This window comes from Calypte anna, chromosome 3 (assembly GCF_003957555.1).
Source record: "Calypte anna isolate BGI_N300 chromosome 3, bCalAnn1_v1.p, whole genome shotgun sequence".
Lineage (NCBI taxonomy): Eukaryota > Metazoa > Chordata > Aves > Apodiformes > Trochilidae > Calypte > Calypte anna.
Window position 1 is genome coordinate 110,935,628 of NC_044246.1, and position 17,457 is coordinate 110,953,084.

Consider the following 17,457-nt stretch of genomic DNA (forward strand, 5'->3'; position numbering starts at 1 on the left):
CAGTTTGCTGCATCCCCACTCCTGTCAGCCAGAAGAGAGCTGTGGTACCCAAAGCCTGCATCCATAACTTGCAGAGCAGCAGTGATATAATGAAGGGTAAAAAAAAAAAAAAAAAAAAAGTGGCATTTCCTTGCTTGTAACTGGCCAATAAAGGACCTTCTAAAGACCAAGAAGCTGTGTTTACCCACTTATTTTCCGTTGTGTCCTAAGCACAATAATTACAAGGTGATACTGAAGAACTGGAATTTTATCTAGGACCTGAGGTGCAAAGAGCCCTCTAATAGAATTCATCAGATCACAGTGTTGCTCTTAGTATTAGAAACTGGCTCCAGGCACAGTGGTTGCATTCATGCTAATAAAGGAAGCCATGAACCCACTGAGTCACCAGATTGCAATTGTCCATATTATTAAAAATTAGAATGGCTCCTTGAACTCCTTCAAGTATCTTCTGGGCACGTTCTTGGAGGCAATCCACACTAGGGTTGATTCTCAGGAAGAGGATAGAACAATTTAACCACACAGAACTTCTTAGATGGTGACAATTTGTATACAAATATGAGAATGACCCCTGGCACTGCTGACATTCCCAGGCAGCACTGGGTTATATGAGGTCACTGTCACCAGTGTTAGGTCAGTCCAACTGAGTGCCAGGCCAGTATCAGCAACCCAGCTGAGCTTCCTGACAGTCTGGTGGACATCATGACCTCCTGACCACACAGGAGGTGCCAAATTTCCTGTACAGTCAATAGAGAATGTTCATTTGCAGAAGTCCTGAGAGAGAGACCCAAACATTTGTCTTAGGAATTAGGGATCAAGAAGGTAAGGCCAAAATGATGCTGACTTCTACTTGCAGATAAAGCAGGACACATAAGCAAAGGTATAACAATATTGTATCTACACAAAGTCTTCAGGCATGTTCTAATGCTAGTTCATCATGAAAAGATGATAAACCTTGATCCTAATGTAGGTGAGCTAAGCCAGACTTAACATTACCATACTGGGTCCAGTTCAGGAGAGAAATCAGGTTTCAAAATGCCAATGCTAACATGGATTCAGAGGGGAATTATTCTTCAAGGGATTCTGTTTGTTTCTGGCTCTGAGAATTTGGGACAGGGAGGAAAGAGAGAGATTCATTGGTCTTTAAACTCTTTCATATTGTCTCTGTCAAACATTTATGTTATGAATGAGGTCACTCAGGATAAGGTGACAGTTTTATGGGAAAAGATTTATGAGGATTACACCTCTCTTACTTAAGAATTTCCATTTTCCTTTTAGACAAATATGTAAAGAATTCCAAGATCTTCTAAGTCAAGACAGATCACCCCTCGGATCCTCCAGACCAACTCCAATATTAGACCTCGACATCCAGAGACATTTAACACATTTCAGGTATGATTTTGAAAGAGAAACCATCAACTAAAGGCCATAATTTTTACTACATATGATGTGATAACATTACTTGCACCCCAAGTTCAAACTTCATCAGAATTCTACCCAAGTTATGGATAAAAGTATATAGACAGCTGGGGACCAGAGAGATTTATTAGCCCAAGAGTTGCTGTGCAGTTTCATATTTTTGCTTTAGGCTATGTGCTAGATACAGTCAAGAGTGAGATGGGAACTTCCAGTGGGCCACATTGAAATAGTAGGGTCATTTAAGATATTTATCAAAGATAAGTGTGAGGATACATCCTAGAGGTGCTCCTGTCTTTGCTCAGACCACAGAGGGCAATACAAAACTAGCTGAGGCTACAGAATTTTTCTTTTTTTCTAGTTATTAATTGGTAGCTGAAAAAAATCAACATGTAGAATATTATTTCAAAGAACTGTTTATAGCCCAAGCAGTTTATTTAGTCCTATTAAATCTTAGCAATGGTGCATATTCTTTTTGCACAGCCAGATAAGCCACTCCATTCACTGGCTGTGCAGACAACTTTTGTACCCCAGCACCCCAATATCTTCCAGTATTAAGATTTTGATATAGGATGAAGCACCTACCAGCCAGATGGTGGAATGGTGCCTATAGTCCTCAGATTTTGAATGGCATCCAAAATACCCACCATTCCCCATCTTCCATCTCTCTGTTGGTTACACATTCAATGCAAATCAAATCACACCTAGACAACCCCACCTCTGTTCTCTGTACATCCCACCTATGTCTGGGTACACATTCCCTTAGACACACACACCCCAAAATGCCTAATGCCATCTGCACACCAAGAAGACACCTTATTTATACAGGGTATTCATTAAGGGATTTTAATGTGTTACCTGGGCTCGTGGCATAGTAGATGATTCCCCATTAAATGCACACAAAATGAACTTGATACAAGGTAATCCCCTGGGATTCTCACCTTTAAAGAAGAAACAGCAGTCAAGATGAAATGCTGAAGGCTTTCAGTACAAAAGATGTCAACTGCTACAGCTCCCATCCTTCTTTCTCTGCTTTACTTCAGTAGTTTGGAGTACAAAGCTTCTGTAGGCAGCTCCTGGATCATTTGGTACTTTCTTTCATACCTGCTGTAGGCAGTCAGTGTTGGACTGAAGATGGGTCCTTAGTAGAGTACAGGACTTTATCCTACACAGATGCTTCCAGAGCATAAATCAAACAAATTTCTCTGATATCTGTTCTTTGAGGGTGATGAGTATTGCCTGACCTAGAGGCTGAGCTGAGCCCATATTCCTTATCCATCCATTGCAAAGAATTCGAGGGGGGATCCAACTTCTGACACAGACTTCTCATCTACCTGTAGGTGCATCCATTTCAGCCAGGTATATGTGTATATTCTGCTGTGGTTTCTAGGGATCTCCTCTGTACATCTCATGAAATCTTTGTTACAATTAAGCAAGCCTAACATAGACATCTCCATTAGTCTGACTTAAATTTCTCTCTAAACTTCATTGACTGAAAAGTCTGGTTTGGATCTCCAGTAGAAAAGGAGCTGAACCAACCTGAACACATCAGACACTTAGATCATAAGTTGCTAAATCTTATGTAGGCTAAAAAATCATTATTCCCATCTCCTAAAGCTGGCAGCCTTCATGGCTAAGCCACCTGAACCCTTCCTATTGCTTCTTGTCTTCTTGAGATTAAATATCACAGTGAGCATTTAAGTCTGTCTCAGATGCCAGAGAAGATGTGAGAATAAAACTCACCTTCTTTCCTAGGACCACTAAGCATTTTCTGAGTCAAGTTTTTTTAACACAGATTGCTTCTGACCAGTCATTTGGTTCCTCTGCCTTTGAGGGATGAGACTGAACTGACCTTTGTCACAGGAAATTTGCACCTTGTCTGATGGGGATGGGAGGAAGAAATCCTTGCTACCCCAACACATAGAGAAAGTCCTTCTAACCCAGAAGCAACACGTCTGAGGCACAGCACAGCCTCCTCCTAGTCCTAAGCAGAAATGTCTGCTTTTCATTATACATCAGTTGGAAATTACTTTATTAAAACATATTGAAAGCATCTGCTTAACATAAAGGACGTGCCTAACACTAAGAATTCAAAGTCCATTGGCCTTCCCATTCCTGATTGTAGGTCCTACCTAAAATCAGATTTCTAAAAGACCAGGTTGTCCTTATTTACTACAGTGAAATCAACACAATTAACATCTATCTATAGATTAAAAGTTTTGGAACTCAATACTAGAGATGAATGAATCTTCAACCCACAGTCACTGTCAAATACTCTGATGACATCTACAATAGTCAGTCTAAAATTGGACTCTTTTAGTAAGTGGCTGGTCCTGATTATAAACATGAAATTAATGTTATTTATGACCAAAAAGGTCAAGAGCTGTTGTTGTTCTAGAATGACGTCTTTTAGGGGAGACTTAAGTCTGAAGCAGGAACTCCATATAAACATCACAACCTTTTTAACATGCTTTTTCAATAATAAAATTTTCATCTTCATTTCTAGCTGTGCTCCAGAACTGTGAGTTTTCCAACAATAAATTCTTTGTCTCTATGCTGCACAGTAATAGAGCCAAAATAGAACATCTGGCATGGACAGTCTTTCACTGTAACCTCTCACAAGGTTTTATGAATGCTTTTAGCTTAGATAGAGCATGTTTTTCAACAATTATGCAATATTTTTATTCATGGAAAAACTCATATAGCCTCACAGAGATTTAATACAAGAACAGGTTCAGAAATTCTGCCTTTAAAACCATAACCAAAGCAATAAAGAAACCATGAGATGAAAGCTTGGTATTTTAAAAATAAAAAGATATGCTTCTGCCATATGATGTCAGAAAGCCAAAGAGATTTTTGATGACCAGAAAATTTCAGAGGAATTATACAAATCTCTACTATAAGAATAAATTCTAAGATAATGGAAGACTTTTACCTACAGCAGAATCCAGACTCTACTACCTTGGGATAAAAGAAAATTTTCTTTAGGAATAAATTACCCTACACTGGTAAGGGTAGAGTTATGTGCTCCACTTGCTCAACTTTAGTAATTAAGACCAGGGCTCACAGACTGGCACAGGTCAGATTGAAGCAGTGTTTTGTGTTTCCTCTGTTTAAAATCTTCAGGCTCAGACTTCTCTCTGGAGTTTTTCCACTGAGTCCCAGTTCATCAGGATCTGTAAACATGTGTCCAACCTGAAGTAAAGGGCAGTCCCCATAAAGGGATCAGAATTGCTTGGTTTGCTCAAATTCCAAACTCAAAGTTCAGACAAAGTGTAAAAGAAGGGAAATCTTCAAAGGAGCTGCAGTCAGCCTGAAAACTGCTGAGTTTTGCACGTTATAAGCCATGCAAAGACCAGAGGCTCTCTCACACCCCTGGTACAACTGTGTTGGTGCAGCTGCAATCACAGGTGTCCATCTGACCTGAATACAGCAATGAATGTTGTATGAAGAATGATTTCCCAGTATTGTTTGATCATGAACAGACAATCCTGTAGAGCCTCCCATCCACTGCAGTGATTGTTGTTGCTCACTGCTTCAGCCAGGCTGGTGTTAGGGTTGCTTGAATCAAGGCTAATGAGTTCTGAAGTAGCTTACTGCAGAGAAGTTGAACAGATATTAGTAAATTAAAATGTGCCAAGGACACAGGCAAGTATTGGCTGCTGACAGAGTTTAACACTGGCCTGGCAATTAAACTGAATGACAGGTGCCCTCTATTAATCCCCCTCCCCTCCCTGAAAAAGAAAGGAGAGAGAATAAGGGAGAGAGACTGATGGGTTGGGAACTAAACTACACAGCTTTAATGAAACAGTAATGATAAATAGGAAAAATTACTAAATCTATACAAATATACAGGAAAATTGATCCCACGTTCCTCCCCCCCTTCCCCCAGTAACTCTCACGTCACCACCGAGGCTGCAGGGCAGCCCTGGGAAAGTCCAGGCTGGAATCCTGGGGTCAGCAGCAGTTGGGAGCTGGAGGCAGGAACACACAGATTCAGGCTGGCATGGATCAGGAGCACAGGCAGAGGAAGGGATGGAATCCTCCCAGGATGCCAAAACAAACAGGGACAGGTGAAGAAGGGGAAGCAGGAAGGAAGGGAAGGGGGTATGAACCTTGTGATCCCTCAAATTTATACTGAGTATGAGGTGTATGGGATGGAATACTCTGTTTGGTCAATTTTGGTCATTTATCTTGTCTGTTCCTCCCTAAGGGAGGGCTTCAGGTGTGACCTTTTTACTCCTTTTCTGCTTCTGGAGGGCAAAATGTTCCTCAGAGCTGAGCAGTTCCTTGGTTCTGCAGCCCATTCTCCAGCTGTAACTATAACCATGGAGTGGAATCAGTCCCAGCAGCAGACACTGCCTGAGAAACTTGCTGTTCATTTCAGCAAGTGCAGCTCCTTACAAGAGACTGAGCTGAAAGCAAAAGTACAACACAGAAAATCACCTTTATCCTGGCCCAAACCAGGACAGCTGCTTGTGCTGCTTTTTAGCAGGCTTCTTGGGGGTTTATTGTTCTCTGTCCATGTATCCTGAGAGTTCAGGGAAGCACTTGCTCTTATTACAGCCTTGTTAGGTGCCTTACCTGTGCTATAAATAATGTACTAAGTTTCTCTTGAAGCTAAACCACATCATGGAAGTGGTTTTGCCCCCAATCTGGGATGGATGGGACTTTGAGAAACCTGGTCCAGTGGGAAGTGTACCTGTCCATGGCAGGGGGTTGGAACTGGGTGATATTTAAGATTCCTTCCAACCCAAACCATTCTGTGATTCTCTGATTTAGAGGACTCAGGGCTGGGTCATAAGTCACTGACCTCATGGGCTGGGTGTTGAGGCAGCTCAGATTTCTAAGCATATAATTAAGTGTGAGTTCAAGAAGAAGTGATATGCTGGAGGGCTACCCAAGTTATTCCTGCAGCTCTTCTTTGATGCTTCGTGATTAATGAAGAGGAGCAAGTGGAATAATCCTGTGTGTTGCATCTGGCCTGAAACTCACCATTTAAGCTACCTTGTCCCAGATTTTTTGAGACAGAATCAGGGAGAGCAAGAAAACCCTAGAAAAATCTCATTCCATTGCTAAGTGCTGAGATTTTTTGTCCAAATATAAGAGTGTCTGCTGTTCTCTAAAGGCTGATCTGTGTAAGTGCATTTATGAGTCTCTTGCAGTGGAGAGCAAAGTCATCACATCAGTATTGGAGAAGAATCCAAAAGTTTCTCTAGCTTTAATGAGAGGGATATATTTTTCTCTTCTTGGTTTCAAAATGGACTTCACATCAGCAAAGGGAGAGCAGAGGGAACAAAGAGAAAGACATCCACACTGTGAAGAAGAGAAATGTTTCTGTCACATTTCAGAGAAGGAATGGAAACACAGAAGTTAAGACCCTCCCAAAAGATACACCAAAACTAATCTGATAATCTGTGGGGGTCTGGTCCTGGGCACTGGAACACCACTGTCTGTAATGTTTGATTGTTACTCTGATTCCTTGTCTGTATTTGGCCTGGACCAACTCTTTACTGCCCCAAACAATTCCCAGACACAAGCCAGCCTCATCTCAGTCAGGATGTTCTCATGTGGAAGCTTAGATATGGTCACTGCTTTGCAGAGTAAAATACTTGAATAATGGAGATAAGGCCAGGTCATTCTTGATCACTCCTGATCAGAGGAGGAAGCTGGGCACTCCCCATTAGTACAGGTATGGGTGACTAAAGTCATTTTTAATCTTCAATTTAAAAACCTCAGGGTGACCTAGGGTCACTTTAGGTGTAAAAAGACATCCTGTCTCCCATTCATCTGCCACTCTCTCAGCTTGAGGGTCCTTTTGTGTCCTGCATCACATCTACCAACCTTGTAGAAACTCTCAATGTCCCATGGCTTTCCCTGTGGCATGGGTGAGTCTGCATCTTCACTTTGCATCCCTCCCTTTGGAGCTAATCTTTTTTTTAGAGAAAAATGGAAGGCTGAACTGAGAATTTGAGCCCATGTATATCATTATCTCATGTAGTGGCTCCTCCATTAAACCAAAGTTAGAGTTCCAGATCTAGGATCCTACTTTATTCATTTCAAATCTCATGAAAACTAGAGTTAAAGCCACCAAAAATGGCCCTCATTCTGATCCTTTAACTTCACAGTCACATTGCATCAAGATGCAAAATCACATCCAGATCACCTATCTTATCTATAAAAGATAAAGACAGCAAAATAGCAAAGTGAAAACTACTTCCTTGCAAGTGAAACTCCTTTCAAGTGCAGAAACCTTATAAAAAATAAAGAAAAAAAAAAAACAGAAAAAAAATAGGCTGAGAATACTGAAGCTGGATAATGAAATCAATCAGCATCCTCACAAATTATTCTGTGCTTTGGTGAGCTATCCAGCTGATTTGAAACACCCTTCCTAAGGAACTGTTTGAGCTGAGTTTTGTCATTTAACCAGTCTCTGAGCCTGGAGCTGTCACCCTCCTGCCAGTGCCTGGCATCACAGTGACAAGGTGACAGAAAAAAGTGACAGGTAAGAAACAGGAGGCTCTGAATTTGGGAGAGAAAGTAACATCATTCTTCCTGAAGGGTAAAAAGGAGCAATGAAATGGGGTTTGAAGCTCAACATGTTTTTTAAATAGTAAGGAAGAGCCAAACCTTGAGTCTTACTGGTGGGTTGCCTTTACAGATGTGCTTACCCTCTTTATATATTCTTGTCTCCTTTTTATACTTCTTTGCTTATCAGGAGGTAGAATAGATGCTGTCATCATTCCAGTCATCTTGATTAGCAGCAGCAGCTTCCTGTTTGGATGCACAAACTGGAAGAAACCTGCTGAGCGATGAAGTTCGTGGTGAAACACCTCTGGTGCCACCTAGAGTTCCCTGATTTCCATCTTCTCTCTCAATTTGGTTTTAGATTGAGTTAACTGAGAGACAGAACTTGTTCCTAGTGCTGAGGTACTACTAACTAATCAACACACTGTTCCCTTCTTTTTTTCTTTTTTTTTTTTTTCTTTTTCCTTTTATTTCCCTTTTCCTTTTCCTTTCCTTGGCTCTTTACTGACCAAAGGCATTAAAGTTCCTTCCTCTGGGATTTTCCCCTCACTCCCTTTCCAAGAGATTCCCTCGTTGATCTTCCCATAGCAAGGGTTCAATCACCTTCTCCTGCTCTACTAATGAACCAAATTCATTTGGAAGGCTGTGAATTTATAATATCAGCAGTTATTTTAATCATGATTTTCATCATGATTTTAGCATGAGCCATATACCAGTGATTTTTATCATAACACCATATTACCTCAAACACAATGTATGGAGTCGAGAGAACAGATGAGAATATGTTTCCTTTTCTTTATCCTCTAAATAATTTCCATAATTATCAAGAAAAAGGTAAATACATATTCACCACAGATGGAAAAAAGCTCAGAAATGCTTGGTTTCTGTCTCAATTCAGATCTTTGGATTTTTTTTTAAAGCATTTAAGTCAGTCTCTTCTTTCCCAGGAAAATAATGCAAGCCTCTCATTTTAAATTTTCTAGGTTACAACACTGCATTGTTCCTTGTCATCAGCACATTTATAATGCTTATTTCTTGGTCTTTCTCATTTGAGAATGGCAATGGGGCTTCTCAGTTGGCCACCTCCCTGGAAAAAGTCAATGGATGATAGGATGTTGGACAGATCCCATTCATTCCTCTGCCTTCCCATAGGGCAGAGATGTGACTGCTGACTACATGGAAAGAGAAACTGAAGGAGCTGATGGGTGTGTGAGGGACATGCTGACTCTTTTTCAAAAGTAATCACTCATCTTGAGTCTGTGGTCTCACTGGTCTATTTGGCTTGGCAGGTAATAGGCAGCAAGACCACTTTGCACCCAGAATTAGGCAGAAAATTCTACACCTTTTTCTCATTCTTCATGCAAGTCACAGCATTATCTATGGTTTGATTTGGAGGATATAATGTGTTATGCTGGAAAAAGTTCTTGATAATCACCCCAGGGCTTCTGTGAGCATCCTGTACAACACAGTTTTGGGGCTTAACAATAGCCACAGTACTTCAGATATGTTCAGATCTGTTCCCTAGGCATTTCTCCTAGTGTGGAAAATCAGTCCCAAACTCTCAAACATCCAGAGCTGAAACAGAGTATTTGGGAAGTATGGGGCATCAGCTCTAGTACTGTCTTCTTACTTCCTCCATTGGTTTTACACTTGGTAAAAGGAGGTCCATCTGATAAGGAGAAGATGTTCTTAACATATTTATTTGTTTATGAACAGAAAAGAAGCATGAGAGACAACTTTGCAAGGCAACTTTTTAATGTGCTGCTTGCCACACTGATGTTATACACCAGTTATTCCCACCGTATGTACTGGACAAATTCCAACATTTACCTTGACAATCCATCTAAACTATGTCATGATCAGACCACTGACCTTCTGAAGTAAAATTATCACAATTTGATTCTCTAGGCAACATTCACAGGTCAGACCTTGAAAACAACAGAGGCACCTCAGAGTCAGCACCTTGGACTTTCATGTTATTTGTATCAGTGAAGAGATTCAAATCTTTTCCCATTTCATTTACTGCCATCAAAATTCTTACCAGACCTGTCATCTGCCATGTATTGTTAAATTTGGATAATTATGAAGCAGTTTCCAGAGTTCTGAGAAAGCCTAATCAATAAGTTCAAGTTGCTTTTTCTTCATTAGTATGATTTTAATATTTAAATACATTAAAGCATTAATTTATTTTAAATGAGGGTGTAAACATTCAGTGCAGATGGCCTTTCCTCCCCACCACCAAGAGGGAATCTCTTTCTTTTGCCACATGCCATGGTTTCACCAGCCTGGGGTATGGAGGAGTCCTTGAGGTAGGTGCCAAATGAGAGTCCAAGCCTTCAGGCACACTTGGATCTTTTCATTTTTAAGTAAGACCATCATTAAAACATGAGCAGACATAATTTCATCATGGTGCTGGGCAGAACTGCAGAATTCTGGATGTCCTTAATCATAAGGATTTATAATCCTGATGTCCTTTGCCTTCCTTCTGCAGCTCTCTGTGCACCAGTACCAAAATCAGAGATTTTAGCCTTATCTTTTAGAAGAGTAAAGTGAGTTCATAGGAGCTGCAGTGAGATGCAGCACAAAGCTGAGAATACCCAGAAGACTCCATTCTGAAACCAACATGTTTCTTTTTATGGTTTCAAGCCCAAATGAAATTATTATAGTGGAAGCAACTCATTTCAGAGGTGTGGCACATACAAAAGAAAATGAGCCAATTTCAAGGGGAGCTTGGTTAGCCTGAAAAATCAGGTAAATAAGTTTGAGTCTCAGGAAAGACATTTGAAGGCTTTGCTATTAATTTTCTGTCTGTCATATCTGATTTAAATATAAAATCAGGTTTTCTCCCCAATTTTAAATTTACATTCATCAGCAAAGGGATTTTACCCAATTTTCTTAGAGTTTTCAAACTTTAAATCTTTTTTCTTTGACTTTTCTTAGATTTTTCTCTTAGACTTCTCAAACTTTGCAGAAAAAGTCCACCAGAATTAGAGCAAGGGGAATTACTGATAACAATGTAAGTTAAAGTAGAAGAGAATAGCTTTTAGTCTTCTATGCTCTTTATATTACATGAGGCTAAAAAATATGCCCTCACAGTAGCATGGCAATGAGGGATAGTCAGAAATTTTACACCAAATGGCTTCTCTTAGTAAGCTTAATATGGAAACTAATATGGTCTGCATATCTTTTGTAAAGAATAATATATTCATCAGGAGCAAGTAGAAGAGTTGCCCTCAATTGCTGCAGCAGCATTTCACTAGAAAAGGGCTGGCTTTTTTATAAGAAATAGGAAGCTATCTTGAAAAAATTGTTATCATTGATGATCAGAGGCTAAACTGTAAAGGAGACAGAGCACTAACTTACCCCACAAAACACTTTTCCTAGTTTTCAGACCAGAAGTTTAGGTTCTGCTTAGGATAAAATACCTACATCTAAGTATTTCAATAGAAGCTGGGTGTCTAAGCTTAGTCAATTGTAGCAACATGAACCTCTCTTAGGGAACGGCGCTTCAAGGTCTAACCAGGTGTTCCAGCAGAGACTCACGAGCAATGCTCTAAGCCTATGGCTCTCAGAATTGACTAGCCCGGATCAGTGCTGTTGCTCCAAGAGTGACTGACCTCTCTGCTGGCTAGCTCAGGACTAAGCTCCACGTGTCTTAGGCCTCACCTTTTATTGGCCCCCTGGTCCTGCTCATGCGCAGTGGGGGCCCACCCTAATTAGGCACAGGTGGGCTTGACACAAGCTCATGCTCACTCCCTGGCAATTAGTGGCACCTGGTTGCCTCATTTCACTACAGTCAATGAAGGTCTAGGACAAGATATAGCTTAGTAAACAGTAGCATGCAGCATTTTAGATGCTTTCAGGTATTCTGGCATCACACCTTGCTGCTTCAAGAAAGTGCTGTCCTCCTACAAGCCCTTTGCATCACCTGGGCTTAAGTTCTGTATCAAATCTAGCATCTTGTGCAGATGGCTCAGATGCAATAGGGCATCTCAAATCACTGTAGACTTTTATACATGGGAAATTACATTAAGTCCCCTTTGATCATAATTGGAGTTTAGACACTGCTGATGTACACACCTACAAGCTGGCACCTACATTTAGGTACCTTAGTATCAGATTTTGTCTCATTCTAGTGTTGTCTGTGGGCTTGTTCTGTATTTGAGAACACTGAAATTCTCTATTCTTGTCTCTATCCTATCTCTATCCCTTCAGATAATTTCTAAGACAATCTCTGTAAGTTTTAACTGTAGTATTCCCATTTTGCTCTTCAAGAGTGTATTGAGGTATTATATGAACACAGCACTGTTCCTTTTGCTCAAGAGTCAAAATGTTCAGAGAGAGGCAGGACTCAAGATTTTTTTCTACTCAGTCCTTTGTTAAACTTACTATTTTCATATCCTCATCTACCAGAATAAGATTATAGATAAACCAGTTTCTTTTCCATGCAAGGTCATAAGTATTTATATATGTCTCTAGTCAGTTCCCCAAACCACAACCCCAAAAACTGCACAAGCATTGTAAAAATCATGAGATATTATAACACGTTTAAGTTCCTTTTTCTTGCTTTCTGGTATTGTAAGTGCCTTCATAACTTCATTTTGTTGGACTTCTGAAGGCTAGAATTGATGGTAAATGCAACACAAAATCTTTAAATTACCCAACCACTAAATATTAGACTTGAAAGGGCTAAAAATGCTCTTAACTGTAAGATACATCAGCTACAATTGATGTTTTAACTGCTATACAAACCATGACTTACAATGATGATAATGATTCGTTTTATTTTCCTGAGATGCCAAACATTAGAAACATTAGAAAAAAAAGAAATAAAATTTTTAATTACCTCTTTTTACTGATAAATTAAAAAGATCCATGTATTACTTAAAGTCCAAACTTTAAGAATCCCAACTTCACGAGCCTTGTGGTATTATTAATTGATGTCTGCTAATATTCCTTTTAAATATTTAATTATCATTTTCCTCTCATTGCTCACTGGGCATATACATAAATTCCTGTTTTGAAAAGTGCCTGGAGACTGATTGATAAACATTCTAAAAGTGAGTTATCTGCTAATAGCCTTTGGGAGACCTTTTATGGAACATTGTGCCCCTCCCAGTCTGAAATGGGGAGACATTTCCAAACTGAGCTCCCAGTTTGATTAGGAGTCCCAGAAATAAGGTGACTTCACTAGGATAAAATCTTTCCTAGAAAACAGAGTGTCAGGGTTTAACACTGGCCCGGCAATTAAACCGAATAACAGACGCTCTCTATTAGTCTCTCTCTCCTCCTTGATAAAGAAAGGAGAGAGAATAAGGGAGAGAGACTGATGGGTTGGAAACTAAACTACACAGCTTTAATGAACAGTAATGATAAATAGGAAAAATTACTAAATATATACAAATATACAGGAAAATGGATACTACGTTCCTCCCCCCTCTCCCCAATAACTCTCACGTCACCACTGAGGCTGCAGGGCAGCCCTGGGAAAGTCCAGGCTGGACTCCTGGAGTCGGCAGCAGTCGGGAACTGGAGGCAGGAACACACAGATATGGGCTGGCATGGATCAGGAGCACAGGCAGGCAAACGGACGGAATCCTTCCAGGATGCCGGGTGAAGGAAGGGAAGCAGGAAATCAGGAAATCCGGAAATCCAGAAGTCTGGCTTGGCCCTCATGATCCCTCAAATTTATACTGAGTGTGACGTATATGGGATGGAATACTCTGTTTGGTCATTTCTGGCATCTATCTTGTCTGTTCCTCCCCAAAGGAGGCTGCAGGTGGGACCTCTTTACTCCTCCTGGATGGTAAAATGTTTTCCTCAGAGCTGAGCAGTGTCCTTGGCTCTGCACACCAGTCTCTAGCAGTAACTATAAACATCAAGTGTTATCAATCCTAGAAGCACACACTGTCTGAGAAACTTGCTGTTAATTTCAGAAAGTGCAACTACTTAAAGAGACTTAGCTAAAAGCAAAAGTACAAGACAGAAAATCACCTTTATCTTGGCCCAAACCAGGACACAGGGTTCCCATGTCCAGGAGACAGAAAGATCACTCTAAAAGATATCCTTTCCCATGTATTTTTTAACAATTTCAGCATCCTGGCAAGTGTCCATGTCCTATAGAACCTCTACTCAGTCCCTATTTTTCATTTTTACCTAAAACATGTGAAAAGACTGAGAAGCCAAAGTGCAAGGAATAGTTTTCACTGAAATGTTGAAATATTGGTGATATGTTCCTGTTTCTCACCTATGTGTGGTTCTTTGCTTGGGATCAGGGTTTCCTGATGTGGTCCCTAAGACACTTGGAGAGTTACTGAAGGGACAAGATCTTAACTAGAATGGGATGGGAAACATTTTCTGTCAGAATCTATGTAATGTGGTGGGTTTTTTTTTTTAATTTCTCACCCAAACCAATATAATGTATTGATTTCTTGAAAACAATACACAAACTCAAAGTCATCTTGATTTGAAACAAACTCAGTTTGTTTTCCACAAACCCAAGAACCAGCTTCAGTTCTGTTCCTTGTCTCCTTCCTGCCCTGAGTAGAACTGGGATAACTGGAATTAGTCTTTTAAAAACTCCAATGACATTTAGACCTTTGCAATAACTTCTCATTTATGTTTCTAAGTGAAAACTAAAAATATGGAGAGTTTCAGCAGGTTCTTTTTCACTTATCAATGACAATAATTTGGTTGCCCATACTAAGGTATCCATTACAACTTTAGCTGTGAAATTAATATACTGTACACATCATACTTAGGCAGGTAGGGCTGCAGCATATTGCCTAAAAATAGATTTCTAATGCCATTTCTGGTGTCCTAAGGTAGCAGAGAAAACCTCACACAGATGATACCTAAGAGGCAGAAATTGTGGGAAACCTGCACACTTCTAATCTGCAAATAGAAGCCAGGCTGGATGCCTAAAACATCTCAAGTGACTCTAGATAGATGTATGTGCATTGAAATGCTTCTTTAAATTAAGATTAACCCACTGCCAGGCAACTGCATTAATCCAGCACTGCAATAGCTGTCAAGCATGACTGAAATTCAGCCATTTTGCAGTGAAAAAAAAAAAGAAATCAGTGTTATATTGAAAAACCCCAGCATACTGAAACACACCAGCAACAGGGTAAATCTATGCTAGTAAATTCAACACCACCAAGGCAACGTTGCTGGAGTTTTGTTATTTTAATTATTAATTTGATAGGATGGTCCACGAACTTAGTCCCATGCCAAACATTTTCTGGGCACTGCTTGGGCATTAACCTTGGCCAAGATCTCTTCCTAACAGACAGTTTGGATTCCACCCTGTTGGATGCTCAGAGGGCTTAGCAGCACAGACGTGGCCAAATGATGCCAACTGGGCAGAGATTGCACCTTGACACTACCTTATTTCCTAGTAGAGGTGGAGCCATACGTCCATGTAGAATAACCATAGAATTGTAGAATAGTTTCCACAGGAAGAAACCTTAAAGATTATCCAGTTCCAACCTCTCTGCCATGGGCAGGGACACCTCCTGCTACATCAGGTTATTCTAAGCCCCATACAGCCTGGCCTTCAACACTGCCAGGGATGGGGCAGACACAATGTCCCTGGGCAACCTGGGCCACTCTGTCACCACCCTCACAGAAAATAATTTTTTTCTAATATCTCATCTAAACCACCCCTCTCTCACCTTGACACCATTTCCCCTTGTCCTATCACTCCATGCCCTTGTAATAAGTCCCATTCCCTGTAGCTTCTTCAGGGCCTAGAAGGTGCTCTAAGGTCCCCCTTGAGCCTTTTCTCCTCCAGGCTGAACAACCTCAACTCTCTCAGCCCAGGTCCAAATCACAGCTACTCGAGCCTTCTAATCATCTCTGTGGCCTCCTCTGGACTCATTCCAATAGCTCCATGTCCTTCTTATGCTGGAGATACCAGAACTGGACTTAGAATTCCAGTTGGTGTCTCATGAGAGCAGAATAGAAGGGGACAATCACCTCCTCTGACCCACTGGCCCTCCTCTGACCACACTTTTTTTGGTGCAGCCCAGAATGCAGTTGATTTCCTGGGGTGCAAGCAGCTCTTGGTCAAGACTCTGATCTAGAAGAGAGAAATGGGTTCATTTACTTCAGAAGAGAGGAGCCAATCCTTCTGGGACTGGAAAAGCCACAGTGCCAGAGAGCACAGAGCACGGAGCCTCTTTTGGCCTTTCTGAAGTCAACAGCTCTGTGTCAACCCACATCAGCTAAAGATCTTTCCCACAGTGTTTCAGAACTGAGCCTCCCACCAAAACCAACCTTTGAAGCTGTATGTAGTCTGCTCTTCTGCTCTGCTCTTTTCTTTTCTCTTTCTCCCATCGGTAATAAATAGTTTAGGGAGCAAATCTTGAATTTCACTCCCACCAAACGAGCGCGCTGCAAATTCTTCGATGTCTGCGAGTGCATTGATATTTATGGGCTTGTGTGTATTTTCTTTTTCTGTCTCCTTCCCATTTGTAGTTTGATCACTCACGGTTTTGGAACTCCTGCAATATGTGCTGCCCTAAGCACTTTCCAAACTGTTCTCAGTGAAATGCTGAACTACTTGGAAAAGCACACGTCGCACAAAAACGGAGGAGCGGCAGAATCCGGCCAAGGACACGCCAACTCGGAGAAAGCCCCCCTGCGGAAAACTTCAGAGGCTGCTGTGAAAGAGGGCAAAACAGAAAAGACAGACTAGCTACATCAAACAGAATCTATTTCCAGAGAGTCTTGCTGCTGATATTTTTTTTTTTTAAATATATATATCATTGAGGGTGATTTATCTCCACTGGACCAAATCCAAAAAAAAAAAAAAAAAAAAAGGTGGGAGGGGAGGGGGAAAAAAAAAGACAAGGAGGAAAAAAGAAAAAATAATAAAGGGGAAAAAAAAGAGAAAATAAAAAAGAGAAAGATTAAAACAGAGAGAGAGAGTGAGAGAGGAAAGTATTCAACCCTAAGAACAGCAGTGTACAGTAATTGTGTGATGGAATTGTCACTTTTTTAAAATTTATGTTGCTCTAAACTACTTTTTCGTGCACGTAGTATTTGATTGTTCTGAATGATACACTAACACTCTTTTTTATAAGCACTTCTGGACTTGGCTGAGGTGGCACATGAAATTTGAAGCACTTTTTTTCTCTGGCAGCACAGTTAGGGCCAGCACATTGATTGTGGGCCATGCAGTTCCAGCATCCTGGCTTTGCTTGCATGCTGGATGGATGGAAAGAAGGGCTTCCTCTGATCCATTGGAAATGCCTAATCTACTCATCATTGGGAAAACAATATGGAAACTTGGCAGAAGAGGAATTCTTGGGTCACGGGACAAATGAACCATTTGGTGCTGGGGCTGCTCATCCCCAGGTGGGAAAGTACAATAAAGCTGCACTGGAATGAGGTCAGAACTTGTTGGGAACCTGTCCTGACCATTCAAGCAGCAGCTGTGGTGTCACTTGTGAAAAGACCATGGCAGACTAAAATGAAAAAGAAAAAAAAACCTTGATCATTTCAATAAGA

The 17,457-nt window shown here is 40.7% G+C and overlaps 1 protein-coding gene across 2 annotated transcripts in view; it reads left to right on the forward strand.

Annotated features, from left to right (window-relative positions):
* Positions 1-16,690, forward strand: part of TFAP2D (transcription factor AP-2 delta) — a 50,440-nt gene extending 33,750 nt beyond the window's left edge. For both annotated transcript variants that reach the window (XM_008499825.2, XM_030448071.1), the window contains 2 exons: positions 1,276-1,389; positions 16,423-16,690. In XM_008499825.2, the coding sequence (XP_008498047.1) occupies positions 1,276-1,389; positions 16,423-16,642 (334 nt within the window). In that variant the 3' untranslated portion in view covers positions 16,643-16,690. The remainder of the gene's footprint in view (positions 1-1,275; positions 1,390-16,422) is intronic.
* The last annotated feature ends 767 nt before the right edge of the window (positions 16,691-17,457 follow it).